This window comes from Rana temporaria, chromosome 9, assembly GCF_905171775.1.
Source record: "Rana temporaria chromosome 9, aRanTem1.1, whole genome shotgun sequence".
In the NCBI taxonomy this organism is placed as follows: Eukaryota; Metazoa; Chordata; class Amphibia; order Anura; family Ranidae; genus Rana; species Rana temporaria.
The window spans coordinates 150,735,442-150,756,504 of NC_053497.1; the positions used below are offsets into that span (position 1 = coordinate 150,735,442).

The 21,063-nt window shown below is 45.8% G+C and overlaps 1 protein-coding gene across 4 annotated transcripts in view; it reads right to left on the reverse strand.

The window, feature by feature from the left end:
- DENND1A (DENN domain containing 1A) overlaps positions 1-21,063 on the reverse strand; it is a 1,239,075-nt gene that overhangs the window by 742,813 nt on the left and 475,199 nt on the right. For all 4 annotated transcript variants that reach the window (XM_040324851.1, XM_040324852.1, XM_040324854.1 and 1 more), the window contains exons 6-7: positions 14,910-14,979; positions 2,317-2,397 (exon numbers count right to left, since the gene is read on the reverse strand). In XM_040324851.1, coding sequence (XP_040180785.1) covers positions 2,317-2,397; positions 14,910-14,979 — 151 coding nt within the window. The remainder of the gene's footprint in view (positions 1-2,316; positions 2,398-14,909; positions 14,980-21,063) is intronic.

Consider the following 21,063-nt stretch of genomic DNA (forward strand, 5'->3'; position numbering starts at 1 on the left):
TTTTATTTTCGTACATGCGGGATGGTTCGTTATTCTGTTTAATTCATGTTCGTTACTTGTTAGACAATAATTTTCGTGAATTTTCGTCATTTTGTACTTTCGTAAATATATCGCGGGATTCACGGCACTTTCAACACGCGGCTCATCCATATTAACTATTGTTAAGCCCCATACACTTGGTCAGACTTTTTTTAACAACAAACATAAAAACGATCGTTTTACCGAACGTTCGTTCGTTTTTAAACTCCATCAGAAAACCATTTTTGGGTTCCAGGTTCAAAAGTCTGGCCAACTGATCTCCCTTCAGACGAAAATCCACAGAAAAGTTTATTTGGCTTTACTGTACTCAGCACAAAAGAGAAGCTGCTTCACTAACTACACTCACTGCCCATTCAAAAAAACGAAAATTACATCTTATAACAAAAGATTTGTATTCTGTATTTTGAAACCAAATTACGAACAGAAAAAAGGAATTCAGAATACAGAATGCAAATCTTTTGTTAGATGTCATATGAACAATGAACATACGACTGAAAATCAAAATACGAACAGAACAAGGATTCAAACAAAATACAGAATGCAAGTCTTTTGTTATAGATGTCATTTTTGTTCTTTTGCCGTTTTCGTCTTGTCATATTTTCGTCGGATCGTTCGTTCGTATTTGCGGTTGTTCGTTATGCGGCACATTCGTAATCCCGTAGTTTTCGTATTTTGGTGCTTTAATTTTTTCGTATGTACACATTATTCTGCGGGTACGAAAATGAACATTTTCGTACGAAAATAACATTCGTACGAACAGGAATGCACATATCTAGAAGGAAATGGTAAGTGAACCAACAATGCACTAGCTTAAAGGAACCTATTTAGAAAATAAAAGACAAAATTTTACAACCCCTTTAATGTTAAAACATGCATATGAGTTTTTTTTATGATAATGCACACTATTTATCTGTAAGCCACCCATGACAGGGTGTTTTAAGGATAGGAAATCAGGAAATGAAAAGGAAATTTCCACCAACGGGGATCAGTCAGGACAAAAAAAAAAAGTTTGGTTTTTGGGAACTGGCAAGTTTGACAAATGATGCCGCGAACACGCGATCGGTCAATCGGATGAGAACGGTCTGATGGACCGTTTTCATCAGACCAAACCGATCGTGTGTGGCCCCCATCGGTTATTTATCCATTGGTTAAAAAATGTGAAACTTGTTTTAAAATTAACCGATGGATACCTAACCGATAGAAAAAAAAACAATTGTTTGTAGGCCCGACCATCGGTTAAAAATCCACGTATGCTCAGAATCAAGTCGACACATGCTTGGAAGCATTGAACTTTGTTTTTTCAGCACGTTCTTGTGTTTTACGTCACCGCGTTCTGACACAATCGTTTTTTTAACTGATGGTGTGTAGGCACGACTGACCATCAGTTAGCTTCATCGGTTAACTGATGGAAAAATCCATCAGACCGTTCTCATCGGATTGACCGATCGTGTGTACAGGGCATTAGAGCTGTGCCATATGATGCCTAAAAGCAAACATTGATTAATGAAACATGAAGTGAACAAGAGTTGACCAATTTTACCATGCTGAGGTAAATAGTTCAATCTAAACCCAAAGGGCCAGATTCTCAAAGAATTACGCCGGCGTATCAGCAGATACGCCGACGTAACTCCGAATCTAAGCTCGTTGTATGTTTAAGTGTATTCTCAAACTGAGATACACTTAAACATGCCTAAGATACGACGCCCCGTTTCCGTAAGAGATACGCGGCGTAAAGATAAAGCTGCCCCCTAGGTGGCGTAACCAATGTTAAGTATGGCCGTCGTTCCCGCGTCGCAATTTGAACATTTTACGTCGTTTGCGTAAGTCGTCCGTGAATGGGGCTGGACGCCATTTACGTTCACGTCTAAACCAATGACGTCCTTGTGACGTCATTTACCGCAATGCACGTCGGGAAATTTTAGGGACGGCGCATGCGCAGTACGTTCGGCGTGGGAACGCGCCTAATTTAAATGATCCACGCCCCCTACCCGGATCATTTGAATTAGGCGGGCTTGCGCCGGGGGGGATTTACGCTACGCCGCCGCAACTTTACAGGCAAGTGCTTTGTGAATCAAAGACTTGCCCGTAAAACTAAAAAACTAAATGCGATACGTTACGCCGCCACAGATCTACCTGAATCTGGCCCAAAGTATTCTTGAAAATGTCTATGAATTTTTTAAGTCTATGGGATGAATCCCTCTGTTTATACCAACAGCCTGTACAGCAAGGGGGTTGTAAAAAAAGAAGAAAGGTTTTAATTGGTTTAGCTGGACTTACCACACTGAGATGAACTTCAGTTCCTGGTTCTGGGATGGGCAGTTTATAAAGAGTGTCAAGCAGTGCATTTCGCTGAGTATCCTACAAAACAAAATTGAGAAATTACATATTAACTAACAAAATTTCAGTGAATGACCATTTAAAAAAAAGATTCTCAAAGCACAAAAAGGGCTGTGCTTTATTGGCATGAAAGAAAGCATTTTACACGCGTTACCCCTCCTCCTACAAAGTGCACTGTGAGGCTTAGAGAAAACCACTGATCGAGCAAAAAATAGGATTTTATGCTCACCGTAAAAACTCTTTCTCTGTGTTCATGGATGGACACAGCCTTAATATTGACATAGTGGGAGATAGCCTATCTTTAGGAGTGACTAGGCAGAAAGTGTTAACAACTTCAAAGCTGAACCGCCCCGCCCAGGGTGCGGCCCCACTGACTATATCCTCTTAGCCTGCACCAAGCAGTTCAGTTCGTAGCAAGCAGTACAAACTTTAAAGAAAAAGAGGGGTGGGTGCAGTGTCCATCCATGAACTCAGAGAAAGAGATTTTACGGTGAGCATAAAATCCTATTTTCTTTTTCGTTCATGGATGGACGTCCCAAAGCAGTGTCAAAATAAGGGGTGGGAAGCATAAAATTAAACTTCACCCCAAAACAGAGCTCCTCAACTGCAAAACTTTGCGGCCGAAGAAGCATCCGAAGATGCACTCACATCAACTTGTTTAGTGAAAGTGTGACCGGGCGACCAGGTCGCCGCCTTACACACCTGGGAAACAGACACTTGATGTTAGAAAGCCCAAAAAGCACCCTTGCCCTGGTTGAATGCATCGTGATAGGGAGGCGCCCGACCCTTTATGGCGTAAGCCTGATCAGGATCTGTCGGGTTCACCTCAAAATGGTGGCCGATGAGACCGCTGGGCCCTTCTTGGGACCAGCCACCGAAAACAAACAGTGAGTCTGAACTCCGGTTACGGAGCAGTAACAGACAAGTATATTCTCGGAGCTCGGACAACGTCCAAGGGATGCCACGTTGTCTCCTTAGGATTCGACAGATGAGGACACAAGGATGGCAGTACAATATCTTCCTTGAGATAGAAAGTTGAAATGACCTTAGGAAGAAAAGAAGGCTGCGGACGCAGCACCACCTTATCCTTGTGGAAGATCAGATAGGGAGCCTTTCATGACAAGGCTGCCAGCTCAGAACCCGTCTTAACTGACATAACAGCCACCAAAAGGACCACTTTCTGAGAAAGTGTCAACAAGGGAACTTCCCAAATGTTCTCAATGGTGGTTCTGAGGCACCTAGAGGTCATGCCGTTAAAGCCATTGACTGTAAAGCATGATGATGTATGCGACAGCAGGTACTCTCGTAGCGGTAGACGCCAAGGGATGTCTGCTATTCAAATCTCCACCGAGGTAGTGGAGGACGGACCGGAGGGGCCACATGCCGAACCCCCTGTACAAATGTTCTCACTAGAGAGTGAGTCACCAGGGGTCGCTGAAAGAAAAAAGCCAAGGTAGATATCTGCCCCTTAATTGTGCTTAAAGCAAGCTTTTGGTCCACCCCGCGTTGTAAGAACAGCAGGACTCTGGACACTATAAAAGTCTGTGGATTCCACTTAATTTCCTCGCAAAGGGCTAAGTAAGCTCTCCAAGTGCGATAATAAATCCTCCTAGAGGATAACTTCCTAGCCTTTCTCATGGTAGGAATTACAGAATCCAATCGCCCCCAATCTCTTAGTACCTGGCTTTCAATAGCCATGCCGTTAAAGCCAGCGACTGTAAAGCAGGATGCAGTATGGGACCTTGTGACAGCAGGTCCTCTCTTAGCAGTAGACGCCAGGAGACGTCTGCTACTAGCCGCACTAGATCGGTGTAACAAGGACGTCGAGGCCAATTGGAAGCATTTAGAATCATAGTTATCCCCTCTGCCTCCACTCTGCGAAGCAGAAGAGGCGAGCTTTAGAGGAGGGAAGGCATATAATAGCCAATACTGACTCCACAGCGCCACTAACGCATCTGTCGCGTTCGTTCATGGGTCTCTTGACCTGGCCACAAACCTCAATACCTTCCGATTGAGTCGAAACGCCAGGAGATCTACGTCTGGCGTGCCCCATCTTGGGCAAAGGAGCTGAAACGCCTCCGGGTGTAGATACCATTCTCCTTGGTCAAGCATCTGCCAGTTTTCCACACCCGGAATGTATATGGCCGACAGGGCCGGGATGCTCCTTTCTGCCCACCTTAGGATGTGGCCGGCTTCTGACGCTGCACCCAAGCTTTGTGTTCCTCCTTGACATATGCCACCGCCGGGGCGTTGTCCGACTGGATCCTGACTGGACGCCCTTGTAGCTTCTGAGACTATGTGGAGAGGCACAGCCTAAACGCCCGAAGTTCCAGGACATTTATCGGCAAATGGGAATCCTCTGGAGGCCAGCAACCCTGGGTCGACTGAGCCCCCCAGACTCCCCCACCGGTAAGGCTGGAGTCCGTCGTGGTGACTATCCAGTGAAAGGAAGGGAAACGACTTCCCAGACACAAGTGCCGGTGAGGTCAGCCACCACACAAGGGAGGCCCTGACCAAGTGGCTCACCCTGATTTGATAATCCAGGGATGATGGGCGCTTGTCCCATCTGGACAGAATTTCCTTCTGTAGCACTCGCGTGTGAGATTGCGCCTATGGTACCACCTCGAAGGAGGCCACCATAAGGCCTGGGACTCGCATGCAAAAGCGGAGTGACGACCCTTCTGGGATGTCAACTACCGCACGGCAGCCCGAAGGGTCTGCAACTTTTCCACAGGGAAGAAAACCTTTGCCTCTGAGGAGTCTAGAATCAAGCCCAGATATACTAGGCGTTGAGTCGGTACCATTACCGACTTCTGAATGTTCAGTAGCCACCCAAAGTGTCTGAGGGTCTGACATGTTATAGACACGCTCACCTTTAATTCTGGGGCTGAAGCAGGTCGTCCAAGTAGCCCACGACAGCGATGCCACGTTGTCTTAGTAGGGCGAGAATTGGGGCAAGCACCCTGGTGAACACCCTTGGTGCCGATGCCAGGCCAAAGGGGAGAGCCACAAATTGATAGTGGTCTTACCCGACCGCAAAGCGCAGAAGTCTCTGATGCTTTGTGCATATGGGGACATGTAAATAGGCATCCCTGATGCCCAAGGATGCCAGAAGTCCCCTGGCTGGAGGGCAGTGATGACAGAGCGAACCGATTCCATCCGGAAGATGTCCACCAGGTCGCAAATTCGCGAAGATGTCCCCCCTCCTGAGAGATGGGTGGGAGCAAACCTTCATGTGGACGTAGCTTTGTCTGCAGGTTTGTTGGGTTTGGGAAACCAGGGACGTCTCAGTCCCTGAGCAGGCGCTTTATCGGCCTGTGGCCATACTGGGCAGATGAAAAAAACGCTTGTGTGTGGTAAAGAAGGGCCCTTGCCTACGGTGTGGCTCCTTCCCCTTTTTGGACTGTGGGAGCAGTGTGCTCTTACCTCCTGTAGCATCTTTAATAATGTCATCCAGAGAAGTTCCAAAAAGTCTGTCGCCCTTAAAGGGCAAGTCCATCAGTGTTTTTTTGGAAGATTGGTTGACGGACCAAATCTTAACCAAAGTAGACAGTGTAACGCCACCGCCTGACCTGAAGCTCTGGCCAGCAGAGGAATAGTGTCCAAGGCTGATTCACAAATGAATCTTAGGCCTTGTACTAGTTGGTCAGCTAGGGCTACCTCGTTCGAGGAAGTCTGACGTGCTTGTAACCCATTGAGCAGCATCTTTGCCCCTTCTGTGAGTGTCTGAGACACCAGGGGCCCAACTATGGTTGGATGTACCGCCAAACACACTACCGTGTACAGGCTGTGGGTGATCGCCTCAGCCTTCTCGTCCGCAGGGTCTTTGAAGGCGGGAGCCCCCTCCACTGGTATGGCGGAGCTTGTTTAATCTGGACACAGGAGGGTCCACTATGGGGGGCGAGGTCCATCTTTTCAAGAAACTCTCTTCAAGAGGGTAATGCACCGCTAGATTTTTAGGGACTGAAAAAACCTTTTGTGGTTTATCCCACTCCTTGTATAAAAGTTTGTCTAATTAGACACAAAAGGAGATACTTTAGCAGTGCGGGTTGCCTTGCGCAACCCAAAATGGACCGGCGCGTCTGCTGCATCTGCAGAGCCCTCTATTTTTTTAGTATCTCGCAGTGCGGTGATAAGGTGCGTGCTGACCTGGGTCCGAGGTTGTCCTCACTGTCTGGGCGATCTTGGTCCGCATCCTCAGATACCTCAGAGCCAGGGTCATGAGCGCTAGCTGGACCCGGCTCTGCATCTGAGTTGTCCCCAGCAGATGGCGGGGGGAGGGGGCGCTTTATAGCCCCCATTCTCCCACGCGCTGCTACCACCTTGGCCACAAAGACATCTAGGATTGCCACATAGCGTCCACCGATAAATCGGGTGCAGGGGCATCAATTGCCAGCTCAGGTGTCTCGGGGAGAAAAAGCGTCTGCTTCTGACGCCATGCTGTCCACACACCTGACACAGGGACCCCCAAACAAGTAACCCACCACTCCTGGCTGCAGCAGAGACGAGGGGTTCCCCCCCAGAGGACACCCAGGAACCATAGTAGATGGTTTAGATAGCAGAGCTGCTGCCTGCAGAGTGTGTCTGTCGATCTGTGCTCTCCAAAGCTGAAATCGAAGGCCGTTTGTGGGGCTGCGATATTTGTCAGTCTTTCAGACTGCTCAGTCAGCGGCGTGTATCTGTTCATCTGCCGTTTTTAAATGGTCTGATCCATGGTACAATGGCCGCTGATCTGACACTAGAGGCCAACAGGGCAAACTAACACGGTGCAGCCGTGAGTAATGCAGCAGTCAGTACACATCAGCAGAAATCGCCAGAAAAATGTGGCTACAAGAAGATGGCCGCCAGTGAGAAAAGAAATACAGCATGGACACCAACATGGGCGCCGACAGCATGGAGCAGGACACACAGGAAATCATAATCTCTTATGCAGCTTTATACATTGTGTAAGTAAAGAAATACAGCATGGACACACCAAACATGGCCGCCGACAGCATGGAGCAAGACACACAGGAAAGCAGAATCTCTTATGCAGCTTTATACACTGATTTAGTGACTTATGGTTTCCCAAGTGAAGCTCCCCAGAGGAACCCCTGCACAGCAGCTAGCTCAGAGAGCCTAAGGAGGAGGAGGGGGATAAGGCCCTTTACTCACCTCTCCAAGGATGCCCAGCTCTGTCTTCTTGCTAAAGCAAGGTAGTAGCTACTTACCCTTCCTGTGGGTTTATGCTGGAAGCATCCTGGACAGCACATCTACCGCATGGTAACGGAGGTGGCTGTTGGCCAGGCTACTCAGCCCTGTAGACCGGTCTGATGCAAGCCCTGGAGCGTATAGCTCACTGGCCACCTGTAGAGTGACGGGCATGTCGTGGACGACCCAGCGCATAGCTATGGTCGGCACACGCTTGATGGCCGAAACTGGGAAGAATACAAGGATCTGGGGTCCAGCCTGTCGCCCCAGTCGGCACTTGATCTAAGATCGCAGGAAAAACTTAAATAAATAAATAAAAAATTCAAAAAATGAATCCAAACTTAAATCCTCCAAGCCTTGGGCCTGAAGGAAGTCATGTCTTCTAGACTAGGCAGAAAAAAACTGAACTGCTTGGTGCAGGCTAAGAGGATATAGTCAGTGGGACCGCACCCTGGGCGGGGCGGTTCAGCTTTGAAGTTGTTAACACTTTCTGCCTAGTCACTCCTAAAGATAGGCTATCTCCCACTATGTCAAGATTAAAGGGTCACTAAAGGAAAAAGGGGATTTTAAATACAGCTTACCTGTAAAATCCTTTTCTTGGAGTACATCACGGGACACAGAGCGGCATATTCATTACTATGTGGGTTATATGGAGTACCTTCAGGTGATGGACACTGGCAATCTTAAACAGGAAGTGCCCTCCCTATATAACCCCCTCCCATAGGAGGAGTACCTCAGTTTTGTAGCAAGCAGTATGCCTCCCAAAAATGGTCCCCATACGAGGGGTGGGAGCTCTGTGTCCCGTGATGTACTCCAAGAAAAGGATTTTACAGGTAAGCTGTATTAAAAATCCCCTTTTCTCTATCGTACATCACGGGACACAGAGCGGCATATTCATTACTATGTGGGATGTCCCAAAGCAATGCTTTTAATGAGGGGAGGGAGACATCTTCCCAAGACAAAGGATTTAATTTAGAGGTATACTCAAATAATAATAATAAATCCAACTTAGTCGAGAAAAATTTAACTTAAATTAAAATTTTAACTCAAGGGTGCCCCCGATTCTGAGGGTCTCAAATCGCAGCCTGCAGCACTGCCTGCCCAAAGGCTGTATCAGTATTCCTTCTAACGTCCACCTGGTAAAATTTAGTAAACGTGTGGACTGAAGACCAGGTTGCCGCCTTGCAAACTTGAGCCATAGAGATCTGATGGTGTGCTGCCCAGGAGGCGCCCATGGCCCTGGTAGAATGAGCCTTTACTGACAAAGGAGGAGGCAACCTCTTCAAGCCGTAGGCCTGAGTGATTAACTGTTTAATCCACCTCGAGATGGTGGGTTTTGCAGCTGCCTGCCCTCTCTTGGGCCCATCTGGCAAAATGAACAACACATCTGTTTTTCGAATCTTCTCTGTAGCTTTAAGATAGGCCTTCACGGCCCTGACAATATCCAAGGTATGCAGCAACCCTTCCTTTCTGGAAGTAGGGTTCGGAAAGAAGGATGGTAGTACCAAATCCTGGTTTAGATGAAAACTGGATATAACCTTTGGTAGGAAGGAAGGATGTGGACGGAGAACCACCCTGTCCTTATGCAGAATAAGATATGGCTCCTTACAAGATAAGGCTGCCAATTCTGACACTCTTCTGGCGGAAACTATTGCGACCAGAAATACTAACTTCCTTGTCAGTAAAACCAAAGGAATCTCAGCCAACGGCTCAAAAGGTTGTTTCTGCAGAATTGACAGAACAAGATTCAAGTCCCACGGACAAAGTGGTGACTTAACCGGAGGATTAATACGTAAGACCCCCTGTATGAAGGTCTTAACCAGCGAGTGGGTGGCCAGCGGCCTCTGAAACCACACTGACAAAGCTGAAATCTGTCCTTTGATTGTGCTTAATGCCAGGCCTTTATCCACTCCTAGCTGGAGAAAACGTAACACTCGATCAATGGTATACTTGCGGGAAAGCCATTTCTTGGATTCACACCAGCCTACGTAGGCCTTCCAGACCCTATAATAAATCACCCTGGAGACTGGCTTTCTAGCCCTGATCAGGGTAGAGATTACCTGCCTAGACAGCCCTCTACCCCTGAGAATCAGGGATTCAGCCGCCAGGCCGTCAAATTTAGACGCCGTAATGCAGGGTGGAGGATCGGGCCTTGCAAGAGTAGGTCTGGCCGTAGAGGAAGCGTCCAAGGGTCTCCCACTGCCATCTTTAGGATTAGTGAGTACCATGCCCTCCTGGGCCATGCTGGAGCTACGAGGATGACTGGTTTGTGCTCCACCCTGATCCTGCGCAACAGGCGGGGTAGTAACTGTAGCGGGGGAAAGGCATACAGAAGTTTGAACTGATGCCAAGGGCACACCAACGCATCGGTTCCGCAGGCCATCGGGTCCCTTGTCCGGGACATGAACCTGTCTAGTTTCTTGTTGAACCTTGATGCCATGACATCCACGTCTGGCACACCCCACTTCTGGCAGATTGTCCGAAAGACCTGGGGATGTAGAGACCATTCCCCCGGCGACAGAGTTTGGCGACTTAGAAAGTCCGCCTGCAGGTTGTCCACTCCGGGAATGAATATTGCCGATATGCAGGGTACATGAGCTTCTGCCCATAGAAAAATTAAGCTCACTTCTCTCTGAGCGGCGCGACTCCTGGTTCCCCCTTGGTGGTTTATATATGCCACAGCTGTGGCATTGTCTGATTGTATCCTCACCGGGGACCCCTGCAATTTGGATGTCCATGCCAGGAGGGCTAGCCGAGCCGCTCTGAGCTCCAGGATATTGATGGGCAGCTGCTTGTCCGCCTCTGCCCAAGTACCTTGGCGAATGCAACCATCCAAGACCGCTCCCCAGCCTTTCAGGCTGGCATCTGTGGTCACTATCTTCCAGGCTATGGGGGTGAAAGACTTTCCCTTTAGCAGATTCTGAGGGTTTAACCACCAGCCCAGACTTTGCCGGACTCTTGATGATAGAGTTAAAGGAAACTCCAAGGCCTGGGCCTTCTTGCTCCAAGCTGTGAGAATAGGCGAACAGTTGGTTTTCTTTTGCTTAGAACCAATCAAATCAATTCCTTGATAGCTTTGACCTTTACCAGGGGCAAAAATACCTTCTGCTGAGCCGTGTCTAACCTCATGCCGAGATATTCCAACTGTTTTGAGGGTTGAAATTCTGACTTTTCTCGGTTTAGGACCCAACCGAACCTCTCCAGGTACTGAACCGTGAGGGCTACTGCTCGCTCCAAGCAAGGAGGCGAGTGATCTATGATTAAGAGGTCGTCCAAGTATGCTAGGACCGTGACCCCTTGGATTCTTAGATTGGCTAGAATTGGAGCTAGGACCTTCGTGAATACCCGGGGGGCCGTAGCCAGCCCGAAAGGGAGCGCCACAAATTGGAAGTGACGCTGAGCCACCGTGAAGCGTAAAAATCTTTGATGTGGCTGAAAGATCGGTATATGAAGGTAAGCGTCCTTTATGTCTATAGACGCCAGAAAGTCGTCCCTCTGGAGTGCGGCGGCTGCTGACCGAACGGATTCCATCCGAAATGACTGGACCTTTAGGTAAACGTTTAGACTCTTTAGGTCCAAGATTGGTCTGACATCGCCGTTGGGTTTTGGTATGACAAACAGATTGGAGTAGAAACCTAGCCCTTTCTCTTGGGCTGGTACCTCTACTATCACGCCCTGGCGAAGCAGACGATCCAATGCCGCTAGCAACAAGGCCTTTTTTGCTGGATCGTTCGGAACCCTTGATTCCTGGAAATGAGGCGGAGGAAACTTTTGAAACTCTAATCTGTAGCCTGTGACCACAGATGACTGGACCCATTTGTCGGGGATGTTGGCTTCCCAAACCTCTGCAAAGAGACGAAGCCTTCCCCCCACTCGAGTGAGTGGGGGCGCCCCTTCATAAAGTAGACTTAGGGGCTGGCTTTGTTGGTTTGCGATACCATGGCTTCTTGCCCCCAGGGGCCTGTCCCTGCGACTTATTGTTAAAGTTGGATCGCGCAGGAGGCCGTCGATACTGCCTGGAATTTGAGTTACTCGGCATAGGGGAAAGCTGCCTTTTAAAGGCGGGCCCCCGGAACTTCTTTTTTACTGGTAGAAGGGTACTTTTGCCACTTGAAATAGTCTGAATGTATTTATCCAGATCTTCTCCGAAGAGTGGTCCTCCATGGAAGGGGAACCCCGCCAGCAACTTCTTGCATGGGGGTTCGGCCGCCCAGTTCTTTAACCATAAGAGCCTTCTCATATGCACCAAATATAGTGATAAACGAGACGCCTGTTGGATGGAGTCCTTTATAGCGTCCACCGCAAAGCACAAGGCTCTGGGAATAACAGATAGCTCCTCTGCCTGCTGGGCAGGAATGTCTTTAAGCATCTGTTTAGTCTGGTCCTTTAAAGCCTGACAGACCCCGATAGCAGCCACCGCTGGCTGTACCACTGCTCCTGCCGTAGCAAAGGAAGCTTTCAAAAGTGATCCTAAATGTTTATCCACCGGGTCTTTAAACATTTGTATGTTTTCCACCGGGCAAGTTAATGATTTATTCACACAGGAGATGGCTGCGTCCACGGCTGGGAGCGCCCATTTTTTGGCAAATTTCTCCTCCATAGGGTAGATAATAGAAAATCTTCTAGGCGGCAGAAAAACTCTGTCCGGCCGTACCCAATCCTGGAAGATTAACTCCTCTAACAGAGGATGGACCGGAAAAACTGCGTTGCTCAAGGGCGCTTTTAAGGAGCCCAAAGAAGAAACTGCCGGAACACGAGGCTCTGGTAAGGGCAACTTAAAGGCCGAGCGGACCATGTCTGTCAAAGACTGTATCCATAAACCCTCCGCTTGGGAGGCTGAAAATGGTTCCTCTACAGTAGATTCCTCAATCTCTGAACCCTCTAGGTTCTGGTCCAATTCCTCCTGATCTTCTAACTCCTCCGGGGAAAGAACCTCATTATCCGAGGATACACACTTAGGCGAAGGGGATCTAGTCCGCTTCTTGCCTGGCATGGATTTGGCGATCATAGCTGCCAATCTTTCCTCTAGCCCTCCTAGGGAGACGGCTAGCATCTCCTCTGTGATAAACACAGGGTTGGGTGGATCTGGGCCAGCCTCAGCACCAGACCCCCCTAATGGCTCACCCAAGGCACCCACCACTGGGTTGACAGGTGGGGAGAGTACTGGCATAGCCTGACTCATATCCTCAGAATCCGAGGGGGAACCCTTTGGTTTTTTGACCCCTTTTGCAGCCCTTGATCCCGAGCCTTTGGGAGCCATGGTACAATACCGAGGTACCCCTGTATACAACAACTGACTGTTGTGGTCAGGAGATAATATATGTGGTTTAGGGAACAGCAGTACTACTGATGACCAAAAAACCTGGTGGGGAGCCCAGTCAGTGCCTTTTTCTTTTTTTTTTTTCAAAAAATTTTTTTTTCAATTATTATATATATATATATATATATATATATATATATATATATATATATATATTTTTTTTTTTTATTCTTTTTTTTTTTTTTTTTTTTTCAAAGCACACTGTCCCCCACACAAAAATTGCTAGTATCCACCTGCTGCCATAAGGATTTTTAGAATTCCAGAACTGCAATACTCGCTTGCGCCACCGGGTGTCACTGTTCCTCAGCCGCAGCGCTGCCGCTCTGTGTCGTCCTGTTCCAAGCTCAGAACTGAATGAGCTGTACAGCATAGAGGAAGGGACGCCCCTTCCTCCTATGAACCTGACATCCCCGCCCCCCCCCCCCCGCAACGGCGCAAAATTTTGACATATCCTCGTGCACGCGCACGCGCCCGTTAACATGGGGGGGGCAAGCTGGAAGTCACCAGGAGCCCTGCTACAGCCCTGAGCCAGAGGAAGCATTTTGAGGCTTCTCTTCCTCTCTCTCTTACCGGACACAGAGCGGCCTACATCCTGCAGACTGACACCCAGCCAGGTAGGAACTTTTGGTAGTTAAAACCTAAGTTCTGGGAAAGGTATAGGCCCACAGCCCCTCCTTTGCTCACCTAGCGCGCAGCCAGATGGTTACCTGCAAACAGACCAGGGAAATCCAATATTTGGGAAGAAAAATACACAGACCATCCTGTCTTTCCTAGACATAGTGGCCCCTATTGCCAATGCTAGAGCACATACAGGCTAACTTCCCCTAGATCTTTCCCTGGAGGGCCTGCTGTCGAACCAAGTCCCGCAGGCCCCCCCTTCTTACCTGCTCCACGCCGCAGGACCTTAGACCGCAAGCGGTCCAACCTTCCCCCATCTCCGTGGGTAGCGTACTAGACCTTCAGGCCCTGGGGTCCTGGAAGGAACCCACTGTCCTGGACCTATACAGCACCCTGGCAAACAGGTTACTTTAGGCACTTTAACAAAAAAGGCTCTAAGTCCTGGGCCCAGGGTCCAGCTCTCTAAAAAGAGAAGCGTTATAGGCAAAACCCCTCGGTTTGGGGGCCCGGGTACTGTCCACTTTGGCACTGAGGCACCTTGGACAGATCCGGTTAGCCTGCCTTGATCCCAAGGATGTGGAGGCAAAGCTATTCCATGACCAACACCTAAGACACTGGCGAAAAAACTGAGGTACTCCTCCTATGGGAGGGGGTTATATAGGGAGGGCACTTCCTGTTTAAGATTGCCAGTGTCCATCACCTGAAGGTACTCCATATAACCCACATAGTAATGAATATGCCGCTCTGTGTCCTGTGATGTACGATAGAGAAATTTTGTTTTAGCTAAATAGCTTCCTTTACCCTACTGCAGTACTGGTTTCATGTCCTCATTGCTCGTTTTTGCTTTGATGTTGCTGTAAAACTGCTCTGATCTCCACACTTCCTGCTTGTCTGGCTCCTTATAACCATCATACTGGGAGCTTTTCACGGTGGTCTAAGCTGTCATTACTGTGTGTCTAAAACTTAACAGAACCAATCAGATTAATTTTAAAAACAAAACACTGCCCTGGATTTGTTTGTTTTTGTTCTGTGTGTCTCTTTACTTCACATAAACATGAAACCAGTTTAAAAACGAAAGTGAAACTGTAGGCACATTATATGGTTGATTTTTATCTATTTTTAATCATTTTTAAAAGGAATCAGTTAACTTTTATGTCTCTATACCCTGTAAACAGTCATTTCAGCAAAAAAAAAAAAATTCCTTTAGTGATCCTTTAAGGCTGTGTCCATCCATGAACGAAAGAGAAAATATAGAGATTGACTTCTGAAAAACAGCATGCCCTCAGTCGTTCCCTGCTGAATTTAGATCCATCTATGGCCAGCTTTACTAAAGCGCTCTAGTTTTCATAGTTCTTTTCAATAAACATTTATGGAGGTCTGATAACATCACTGTTCATGGAATTACCTGGTTTTTCAGAGAGTAATCAGCCAAGATGTTGAGCAACTTGTAGAAGACTTCAAACCAAGGGAGGTAGCTGAAAGAAACAAACAGGAGTTTCCATTTATTCTGCTGTATTTTCACATACTGTAAGCTACAAATAGCAGTTAATTCACCAATATTACTTACATTAATCTGTATTACATAGATATATGTTAAAACACAATTATGTATTTGTTATCTAATGTTGTAAAATGCATTAGTGCATTTTTCCTTTTTTTTAAAAAAGCCAACCATCAAGGTATTTAAAGTGCGGCTGTCCATATTTTCTTTATCCATTTGTAAAATGCAGTGTGCAAACTTCAGCAACCCACACAACATAAGATCATTATTAAAGCTGAAAGCCAGGCAAACTGTTAACTTATTTGTAATACATATAAGGGATCTGCCAATGAATTTGCATTCCTTTCCATCTAAGCCCAGGTTCACACTGGGCTGCGGGAGTGAAGCCGCGCAAGTTCAGCTGAACTCGCACAATTTCACTTCCGCTGGCAGTCCCGATTTCGGCTGCGATTTCAGAGACATCTGTGCAGGTTTCTGCACAGATGTCAATGTAAATCGCAGCCCAAAATCGCAAAAAGTAGTACAGGAACTACTTTTTGAAATCGGTGCAGCGCCACAGGCGCTAATCGTCGCACCGATTAGGACGGTGCCATTGCCGAGAAATGCCGCCGATTTGAGATGTGATTTGACATCTCAAATCGCATCTCAAATCATACCAGTGTGAACCAGGCCTAATCCTGAGATTTACACAGCTTTGACACACAGCCCAGCCTTGTCCGGTAAGGCAGGAGACTCGACCTTTCTCTTTACTGCAGTTAATCACTTCAGCCCGGAACCATTTGGCTGCCCAAAGACCAGAGCACTTTTTGCAATTCGGCACTGCGTCGCTTTAACTGACAATTGCGCAGTCATGCGACATGGCTCCCAAACAAAATTGGAAATCTTTTTTTTCCCACAAATAGAGCTTTCTTTTGGTGGTATTTGATCACCTCTGCGGTTTTTATTTTTTGCGCTATAAACAAAAATAGAGTGGCAATTTTCTTTAAAAAAAAAGCAATGTTTTTTACTTGTTGCTATAATAAATATCCCCCAAAAATATATCTATTTTTTTTCTTCCCTCAGTTTAGACCGGATACGTATTCTTCTACATTTTTCTATTTTTGGTAAAAAGAACACAATGAGTGTTTATTGATTGTTTTGCGAACAAGTTATAGCGTCTACAAAATAGGGGAATCGTTTTATGGCATTTTTATTAATATATATATATATTGTTTGTTTACTAGTAATGGTGGCGATCAGCGATTTTTATTGGAACTGCAACATTATGGCGGACACATCAGACACGTTTGGCGCTATTTTGGGACCACTCACATTTATACAGCGAGCAGTGCTATAAAAATGCCGATTACTGTGTAAATGTGACTGGCAGTGAAGGGGTTAACCACTAGGGGGCTAGGAAGAGGTTAAGTCTGTCCTAGGGAGTGATTCTAACAGGGGATGTGGCTTACTGTGACACGTCAATGATCGCTGCTCCCAATGAGAGGGTGCAGTCAGTGTCACTAGGCAGAACGGGGAGATGCTTGTTTACACAGGCATCCCCCGTTCTTCAGCTCCGTGACACGCAATCGTGGGACACCGGCGGACATCGAGTCCCCGGATCCCACGGGCACGATCATGGAGCTTGCGGCAGGGACAAATTTTAAACTGACTTCGATTTGCCTGCCCGTGCCATTCTGTCTACGTAAATATACAGGAGCCAATCCTTAAGTGGTTAAGCAACACTCAGGCTGCATTCACACCTGAGTGTTTCAAAGTCACGCATTTTTGCCGCAATTTTGAACAGGTTACCAACGTAAAAAACAGAAAAACTGTAATCTGCCCCAAAGAACCTCATGCCCTTTTTCGAGCTTAACCACTTAAGACCTGGACCAATATGCAGATTAAGGACCTTGCCCCTTTTTGCGATTCGGCACTACGTCGCTTTAACTGACAATTGTGCGGTCGTGCGACGTGGCTCCCAAACAAAATTGGCGTCCTTTTTTCCCCCACAAATAGAGCTTTCTTTTGGTGGTATTTGATCACCTCTGCGGTTTTTATTTTTTGCGCTATAAACAAAAATAGAGCAACAATTTTGAAAAAAATGCAATATGTTTTACTTTTTGCTATAATAAATATCCCCAAAAAAGATATAAAAAACATTTTTTTTTCCTCAGTTTAGGCCGATATGTATTCTTCTACCTATTTTTGGTAAAAAAAATATTGCAATAAGCAATTATCGATTGGTTTGCGCAAAATTTATAGCGTTTACAAAATAGGGGATAGTTTTATGGCATTTTTATTAATATTTTTTTTTTTACTAGTAATGGCGGCTATCAGCGATTTTTTTCGGGCTCCTAAAGGCAACGTACAGGTACGTGCCTGTGCCCAGCCGTGCCCTTCTGCCGACGTATATCGCCGTGAAAGGGTCCTTAAGTGGTTAAGGCGTTTTTCAGGCATTTTGCTTAAAGCGGTGGTTCCCCCTAAAACAAATTTCTAACAATAGATTCGTAAGACCCGTTACACTGCGGGTAGGCTGGCTTTTTTTTTTTTTTTTTCGTACATATCATGATCTCGCCGTCTCGTCCCTTGGCGGTGGGCGTTCCTAGTTGATTGACGTTCCTCCGACGGGCGCATACGTGACGTCACGACTTTCCGACAGAAGCCGAACGTCATTGCGCAGGCGCCGTATAGAGTCGGCTCTATACGGCACCTGCGCAGCGACGTTTGGCTTCTTTCGGAAAGTCGTGACGTCACGTATGCGCCCGTCCGAGGAACGTCAATCAACTAGGAACGCCCACTGACAAGGGACGAAACGCCGAAATCGAGGTATGTACTTAAAAAAAAAAAAAAAAAAGCCAGCCTACCCGCAGTGTAACGGGTCTTACGAACCACCCCTTTAAGGTGACAAAACTCTCAGATGTGAACAGGTGCCATTGAAATGTATTTTGAAATGGATTTTTCTTGTTGGGCGTTTTTTTGAGCCGAAAACGCTCAGGTGTGAATGCAGCCTACTTGTATTAAAATAAATGCATAACATTTAATGATGTATTGATTGCGTTCCGTTTTGTTTTTTATATACAAGTCTGTTTCACTTTAATTTTGAGAATTTGAAAGTTGAAAAGTTGATTTACCACCCACCACAGTTCTTTGAATGCCTTATTAAAAATATTAGGGCTCGTCCAAGTACTAAAAACTCATTAGCATGCAGAGCACGCTACTTTCAAAAGGTTGGTTCTGATTAATTGTTACAAGTCCTCTGGATATGAAGGTTACTCAGAGGAGAAGAAGAAATGAATGAGGGCTAGCATCTACACTACTAAGTGGTGCATTCAACATTTACTGTATTTCTATGTAAAACGCTGTTAGGCCAAATAGCTATGATACTCTGTCATTGCAGCCTCTTGCATCAAAGAGTCTGAATGACAAACTGCCAGTGATGCCTGAAGCAAACAATCAGATTTCAACTGTTATTTTTCCAGTGAAGGTTACAGAATGAATAGATTATTTTTAAGTCTTTATTTTTTCATGAGCAATAGACAGCTCATTTTTTCAACACCCTGATAAATAATACCTAATTAATGTTTAACGATCTGCAATTCAGGCAAGAAAGAAGGAAACCTAAAGCAAATATTAATGTTTTTTTTTTTGTTTGTTTTTTTGAGGGCTTCTTTAAAGAACCGGTAGAATGTTACAGCTATATAATCCCAGCGCAGTTTCAGACAACTAAAAATCTTTTTTTAGTTCACTGTTCATGCCATCCATAGTTCTTATGCAGTCAGTCACAAGCAAATGAAAACCAAAATATAGGATGTGGTTTTGGCCGATCTTCCTCCATTGACTGTCAATACTGAGCAGGTGTAAAACAGAAAAAAGCTCAGTTTATATGAAAGTAATAGAAGCTTCCCTTGTTCTTCCTGAGCGTGCTGTACAGTCAACTAGCACAATGTAGTGGTGGAGATGGGCACAGAAGCAAAATGTTTCTGAGTGCCTTGTCTTCGATATGTTATTTCTATGTTAGGAATGTAGTGAAATGTGATAGTTGTATACTGTGATCAATAGCTTCTTGTTTACAATTAAATGTGAGTATTATACCATGAAATGCCTTAAAGCCACAGCAACTGGTGTAATGACTGTGGGGACTCTTCTAAGCATGTAAGGATGCGAATAGCTGGGTATCTTGGACATAACAATCGGCTTCTATGCAAACGCCTTACAGCTGAAAGATTCTCTGCCTAACAGTACCTGCACATTATCAGCAACCACATCACTCAGCAGAACCAAGGCTGGCATTGTATAGTATATGCGGACACCAATAATCTACATCCTGACATACGAGGCACTTCACCAATGACCACTAAAGTAATAGAGAATTTATTAAAAAAAAAAAAAAAAAATTAATGGAGCATTTAATCATTGACCACCCATTTAAGGCTGTGTTCACACCTTTGCAAATTGGATGTGGGGGTTTTCTCCGCATCCAATTCGCATAGCAGGAAAATGTGACTGGCTCTCTATGGAGCTGGTTCACATATGTCTGGGGCGGCTGCAAAGCGCACTGCACAGAAACGCTCAGCGACTTTGGCTCTGTTTCAGGGCTGAATTCAGGCACAGATTCAGCCCTGACGCACAGCGTTCCTATGTGATCCCAGCCGGTTTGAACCAAGCCTAAAGGTCCACTTCATCACTCACTACTGGTAGGTTAATTGGATCCTGTCCAAATTGGCCCAGTATATATGTGTGTACGATTGTGTGTTCCAAGCGTGTCGAGATCCTACGGGGTAAAATGACCGCACCAGCTGCAAAAAGCGTCTAGAGGTGATTCAGTTTGCATGTATAGCGCTATACAAGTCACTCATTCACCACTAAAGTAATGGAACATTTAATCACTGACCACCCATTTAAGTGGTGCACTTCATAACTGACCATCCATTTGCATGCTGATTGGGAAATCATATTGTGCAGTTCTGTACTGTGCATGGGCAGGCCAGAATGGGCATTTTTCATCAGAGGGCACTATTCAATAGACCACCAGCATCCACTGGTCTCCTAACAGCCAGTGACTCATCTCTGCCTAAAACATTCAAGTGAATTTAAACAAGAAGGGGGTGGGGCAATTAAAATGAAAAGAAAAAAATGGTGTGGGTGTTCCACCACAATTAATACCAGGCAGCAGAATTTAACTGTAGTGAATTGACACTCACATGTGATATTTTGTATAAAAAAACATTAGATAAACTTTAGTGAATTGAACCCTCAGACTTACAGATATTTGGGAGACTGTCAGATCTATGCAGTCATTTGCTCTTGCATTTTTACCAAAAATTATACACACTCCACATGAAATTCTTTTGCAATATTTAAAACATTTCAATTGAGGGAATTCTATGCATAATTAGCAAAGCATGAACAAGCAGCAGACACGCCCCCTGGTCACACTCTCTTACAGATTGCTGCACACGACTGGATTTTAGGATAAAGCAGGACGACTTTATTTTTTTTTAGTCTTTACAAGATGCAGCAACACTCTGCCAACTGTAAGGGGATCTGTGCCCCTATGGTTAGGAACTAAACAGCCTGCTGTAATAAATGAAGTGAGACACAATTTACGTGACAGTTGAGTGAGAGGCGCTAATGTTTGTCTGAAGCCTGCAAGTACTACTGTAAAATGTAAGTAGCTTATCAAAATATACTGATAAGCAACTTAACTTTTCATGTTATATGACAGCGTTATCAAGTTGGCTAATACATCTCAAATCAGCCAGGGCTGCTGTAAACTGGATATTACAGCATGGAAAATGATTACCAGTTTAAACAATGTCCATGGACGAGATAGCAAGTAAACATTGGGAGAGGATTAGGCAGTGGAATGGTCCTTACTTATAAACAAACTTCTACTGAATTACAGGGGCTGACTGAGGATCACAAAATCCTCTCAGTAAAAGGACCTCTGAGAGTGAGATTAAAGACCTTTTCATAAATAAAAGGATTACATGACCCTTATCACTAGAAGCTCCCTCTAGTAAAGTGAGAGAACCACTGAATGTATCAAAAAGGAAGACATCCATGCTTAGAAACAGTA